General features: G+C 34.9%; 1 protein-coding gene across 5 annotated transcripts in view; it reads right to left on the reverse strand.

Moving 5' to 3' along the window:
- The window catches only part of LOC107561326 (centrosomal protein of 95 kDa), a 197,192-nt gene that overhangs the window by 74,266 nt on the left and 116,926 nt on the right, over nucleotides 1-6,000 (reverse strand). For all 5 annotated transcript variants that reach the window (XM_016245750.1, XM_016245749.1, XM_016245748.1 and 2 more), the window contains 2 exons: nucleotides 1,766-1,833; nucleotides 1,280-1,428 (listed from right to left, as the gene is read on the reverse strand). In XM_016245750.1, coding sequence (XP_016101236.1) covers nucleotides 1,280-1,428; nucleotides 1,766-1,833 — 217 coding nt within the window. The remainder of the gene's footprint in view (nucleotides 1-1,279; nucleotides 1,429-1,765; nucleotides 1,834-6,000) is intronic.

Genomic DNA, 6,000 nt, shown 5'->3' on the forward strand with positions numbered 1-6,000 from the left:
ATAATAATTAGATGATATTTTGCTGAGTGTGTTTTTGTTCTGGTTTAGTCTTGTTGTGGACAGCTGACTCACAAAGACTTTCATATTATTCCTATTCTTTGTGGTGGTCAGTTCACAGCAGTGAAAGACATGTTCTTTTTTACCAAGCACTAACAATATTGACATTGAGTCTAAAATGTAACTCACAGTGCTAACCTCTTGTTTATTTAACTGTTGTATAAAATAAATATCACATTTAAATCAAGCTGATATTTAGGAAAAGTGTCACTCTGCTTGTGTAATTTGTGATGTAACTATCATATGATATAAATATAAGATAAATATAAAAACTCATCGAGCCAAAAATGCCCCATTTCTTGAACCCGATATCACCTAGAGTTTAATAATAATAATTACGATATCATCATAGATGATCGCACACCCCTATGCACATAAAGAATAAACCTACAACTGAACTTACATTTACCCATTTTCTTCTCCTTCTCTCTTTCACATGCAGAAGACAGTACATAATATGCTGTCATAAATGCCACAAATCATCAAGTGCGGAAACAAATCCACAAAGAAAGAACAATAAAAATCATACAACAGTAATTAGCTTTAAATTTGTGAATACAGCAATCGCATTTGGGTGCGGACCAAACAACCGTACTGAAACCCAGCTGAAGAGGTGGTCTCAGTCCGCTTCCAAACGAACACTGGTACGGTTGAATGGATAAACCAATGAATGGATGACCTTAATCACACGTGTGGTTTTGTTTACAGTTTCTGGTTCACTTGCAAAAAGGACAGTGTGAAAGCGAACCGCACCAAACAAAAAAAATAAACATTGTATTTGGTCCAGACCAAAGCAAATGAACTAGCGGACTTTCCTGGTGTGAATACATCCTAAGTCTAAGTGTCATCTAAAATTTAAGACCTCTCATAAGTAAAAATAAGACTTAAGACTTTTTATGACCTTAAATATTAAATATCAAATGTAATATATTTGTAAGATTTTCAAGGATCCGCGGGGACACTGTCAGTTTGACATTAAGTTTTGTATGCTCTTTAACAAGCCAATGAATCCAAATATAGATAGCGCTTTGTGTAAGATCTGTTTAAAGGCCTACAAAAATGTTCATTGTATATAAAAATGTTCCTGAAGGAACAAATACACACATTCACAAGTAAAGTCACTTCATGAATTATATTGTAATTAAATCTATTTTAACTGTTTATGTGTGTGTTTTCTCTTTTTCCCACTCGCCCATTTATTCTATGTGAGTGCATTGCTTACCCAGCAACCTGTCTCCTGTCTCTATGGATAACATGAATTCCTGGTGATCTGTTAGTTTGCTCTTCTTCTCTCTCATCTTTTTCCTCTACCTTTCTGTATCCATCTGGCTGGGTACAGGACAGAATCTGCCTTGAAACTGTGAAGTCCACCTGAGCCCAGACAGAGAACACATCAATGAATGTGGCACTTGCAAGAGTGAACAATGACAAATTAGCAATTATAAATTAAAAGACAGCTTTTATGGATAAAATGTACTACATAAATATGTTACAAGAAGCATCAACCTCAAACTGACTGACATGTGCCTTTAAGTTTAAAGGCCAACAGGTCAACTGAAAGCAGAAAAGTTGAGAATAAAACACTATGACAACATGCCATCCTAAATACTTACCTGATGTCTTTATTACATAAATTTTTGTATTACTTTGTCTCAGGAGGGGAACACTGTTGTAATACCCCAAAAGTAAAGAGTGGTGTGTGTCCAACCTTTTCCTGATGCTCAGATTCTTCTGAATCAACTCTCCTCCGACAGAATTCAAATTTCTCAGTTTCCTCTAGAGAAAAACACAAAATTAGGGTGTCCATTCCATTTAAGCATCTGAGGACGAATTAATAATGAATCATTTTTACAAATATACAGTCCAATAGTCTGATGCCACATTTCAAAAACCTTCTATTTCTTCATTACAAACAAGAAGTATTTTATGCTCAGCTGGGCTGCATTTATTTGATCAAAAATATAATAAAAACAGTAATATTTTGAAATATTTTTACAATGTAATATAACTTTTTTCTTTTCTTATCTGTCTTCAACATCTTATTCCTCTGGCCCTCTTCATTTAGGGGTCACACTTGGCTCCTTCGTGACTGAAGCCTTGAAATGCAACTTCTTGTATTTTCAGTAAAATCAATGTAATAAGTTTTTGTTCAATAATACTAAGCAATAGTTATGCAATAATTATGATCATTTTCCCCATTGAAAATAATAAAAAAAATTTGTGATTTTTTTTCCTAATTTTTTTTTAGATCAAAGCAGTATTTCCATGTTAAAATAAAGACCAGGCCTTTAAAATCGAATTTTTGAAGGCAGATTAATGCCATCTTGTGGGAGTAAAAAAAGAAAAACATATGAAATAACATGGTGCGACCGCTAGATTCCTATATATAGCTCTATATAGAGAGGCTAAAAATTCTCTAGTTGTTTTTGACAACTACTTATTTTCATTAAGTTCTGGATTTGGATATGTATTTAGACATTCTCAAAGACAACCTTTTGTTAAGGTTTTTTTTTTTTTTCTTCGGTCAGTGTCAAGTTTTGCATTAATTTTACTACAGTCAAACCTGAACACAGAGAAGGACATAACATCAGAATCAATAAAAATGTAACAATAACGATTAGGAATGCTTTATTTAAGCTTTATCAGTCTGGGTCTGATCTGATTTCAACCTCTTATTTGTGTTGTGTCTTCTGTATCAATTTTGTCATAATGTTACAGCCACACCAGTTCATCTGAGCGTGTACAATACTGTGTTGTGTGTGTGTGTGTGTCTGAGTGGGTGTGTCTGTTTTGTACTCTTGATGTTTTAGAGTGTAATCCCTTTCTTGCTGTCCATTTTTTACTACATTGTGGCTAAATTATTAATTTGACATGCAAAAACTTATCAAAAAGTTGTTTCTTTTCGATTCTACTATTCGATCAGTACTGCGTCTTGCTAGACGCATATAGGATAAAGCCTTTTTTTCTCCTGAACTGAAGCCTTTTTTCATTCACCCAGTGAAACTGTATTAAAAAACGAACCAATGGCTAGGCAGCGGAGCTGCATGAGCCTATGGCGACGATGCCTGCCAGAATGGGCGGGGCATCTGGCTATATAAGCGGGCATTCACCACAGGATTCTCAGATGGTCCGGGCCAAGGGAAAAAAAGAATGGCGTCATTGGCGTGGGGAGATACTTCGGATGGCGACAATGATCAAGACATGGATTTTCAGGAAGTAAGATGGAAAAAAAGAGTAGCATGGGTGATGGATCTGATTGTGAGCAAACAATTAATAAAGACAGACATACAAGAATTGAAGCTGATAAAGAGGTTGTAGAAAGGGAAATAAATCAAAGTGATAATTACTTCTGCTAAGCAGTCAGAACAACAAACTCATCCTGTTAAACTGTCAAAAGCAATTGAGAAAGAGATAGGGATAGTGAAAGCTGTATCTTGTCTTAGCAATGGAAGAATAATTATTAACTGCAAGGATGAAAAACAGAAGCATAAAATTCTGAAAATGAAAACCCTGGCAGGAGGAAGGATAGCATGCACAGAAATAGGCAATAAAGTTCGAGGGGTTATTTCAGGAATACCTCTTAATGTAAATATGGATGATATTAAAGGAAGTCTGAGTGGAGGAACAGTGATCTCTGCTAGAAGATTGCAGATGTGGAAAGACAATAAAAGAGGTTGGGTTAGTCCATATTTGACCCACCATTGGGTTGAAACAACCCAGCATTTTTTAGAGTGTAGGATTTGTAAGCTTCTTGGTATGAGAGTTCATACTTCCACCTTTGAGATGTTTCAAATGCCAACGAATGGGACATACTGCAAATCTTTGTAAAGGGAAAATGCGTTGTGCAAAATGCAGGGGAGAACATGAATATGGCAAGTGTGAGGAGGGTGTAGAGATTAAATGCTGTAATTGTGGGGGAGGACATATGCAGGATGCCCTGTACAAGAAGCTTGTGAAGTACAAAAAATAAAAACTGTGCAAAATTTAACGTATGCAGAAGCTACACGTAAGGTAAAAGCCAAAGGTATAGGTGAAACAAAGAGAACTAATGTGCAAGGAATCAGGACAGAATCCTATACCCAGAAAGGAGTAAATCCTGAGAGGAATGAATCAGATCTACATATTATGATGAATAAAATTGACTTTGTGGCATTCATTTGTGCGGTGGTAAATGGCACTTCACAAGTGGAAAGGAAATCGAACAAGTTAAAGATTATCGTAGAATGTACTAACAAATTTCTCAAGTTAACAGGAGTTACAGCAGAGGAGGCCCATGGAATTTTGAAAGCAAAGGAAGGAACTGCTGCTTTGGATATGACTCAAAGTAATAATACATAGTTGTATAATATCTTTCCTACTACTACATTGGAATGCCAGGAGCTTAATAGCAAATGGGCAAGAATTTAAAAAACATATCACAGAAATGGAAAAGGCACCAGACTCCATGTGTATTCAGGAGACATGGTTAAATAGCTCCTTGGATTTTAAGATCAATGGATTTGTAGTAGAGAGGAAAGATAGAGAAACTGGAAGAGGTGGAGGGTGTGCAACATTTATTAAAGAAGGCATAGCATATAAGAGAATATACAAAAGTAATAATGTAGAATGTGTAAGTATAGAAGTAATGGGAATACATGAAGAAATTAGAATTAGAATTTTTTATAATCCATGCAAAGAAATAAGTAATTCTGTATTAGAAGAAGTGATGGGTGATACATGGAGTAAAATTATTGTATGTGGGGATTTTAATGCACATAATGGTTTATGGGGTAGTAAATATACAGACAATAATGGGATAGTTATAGAATAATTTATAGAAGAGCACTTGCTTTTATGTTTGAATGATGGGAAAAAAAACAAGAATGGATATAATTAAAGGTGGCATGTCATGTTTAGATCTCACAATAACATCAGCTGCCTTAGCCGGTAAGTGTACTTGGAGTGTACATGAAGATAATTTGGGCAGTGATCATTGGCCTGTAGTTTGTGAGATTCAGAGTGCAGTCCAAAGGTAAAAATGTAATCAGTGTGCAAGATGGGGATTTAAGCAGGCAAAATGGAAGGAATTTTATGTGTTGTGTGAAGAAAATTTCAAAAATATGAAGTTGAAAGGGAATATTGAGGAGAAATATAAGGTAGTGGGAGAAATAATTTCTGCAGCAAATCAATCTATACCGTTAATAAGAGGTAATGGAAAGAAAAAAAAAGTGTACCGTGGTGGTCTGAAGAGTGCACAGTGGCAATTAGAGAGAGGAATAAGGCATTCCGGATGTTAAAAATGTTAATAACTCAAGATACAGTTGTAGAATACCAGAAGAAAAGGGCAGCTGCAAGAAGGGTAATTAAAAGTGCAAAGAGAAAGGCTTGGCAGGAATTCTGTAACACAATTGGGAGAGAGACTGGAATGCATGTGGTATGGAGAATGATTAGGAAAATGAATGGTATTAATAATTATAAACAGATCCCTGTAATTGAAGAGGAAGGGAAAATAGCCAGAACGAATAAAGAAAAGACAGAAGTCTTAACCAAAACATTTGCTAAAGTTCATAGTGTTGAAAACTTGAATGATAAGTTCTTAAAAAGAAGACAAGAGTTAAGTAAAATATATGAGAATGTTCGTATGAAAAAACAAGGAGTTGATAGTAATATGGATTTTAATTCTTAATTATTTTGAGTTAAAAATAGCCATTAACAATTCAAAGAATACTACGCCAGGGAAAGACATGATCAGTTACAGTATGTTAAAAAATTTACCATAAGTAGCAGTTAAAGCATTAATGGATTTATATAATCATATATGGAATGAAGGCACCTTACCCAAAGATTGGAAAAGTGCAATAGTGATACCAGTAGTGAAACCAGGTAAAGATGCATCAAAATCTAATAGTTATAGGCCAATTGCTCTTACATCTACATTATGCAAGGTAATGGAGAAAATTATAG

Source organism: Sinocyclocheilus grahami, unplaced genomic scaffold (genome assembly GCF_001515645.1).
Source record: "Sinocyclocheilus grahami isolate Dianchi unplaced genomic scaffold, SAMN03320097.WGS_v1.1 scaffold767.1, whole genome shotgun sequence".
NCBI lineage: Eukaryota > Metazoa > Chordata > Actinopteri > Cypriniformes > Cyprinidae > Sinocyclocheilus > Sinocyclocheilus grahami.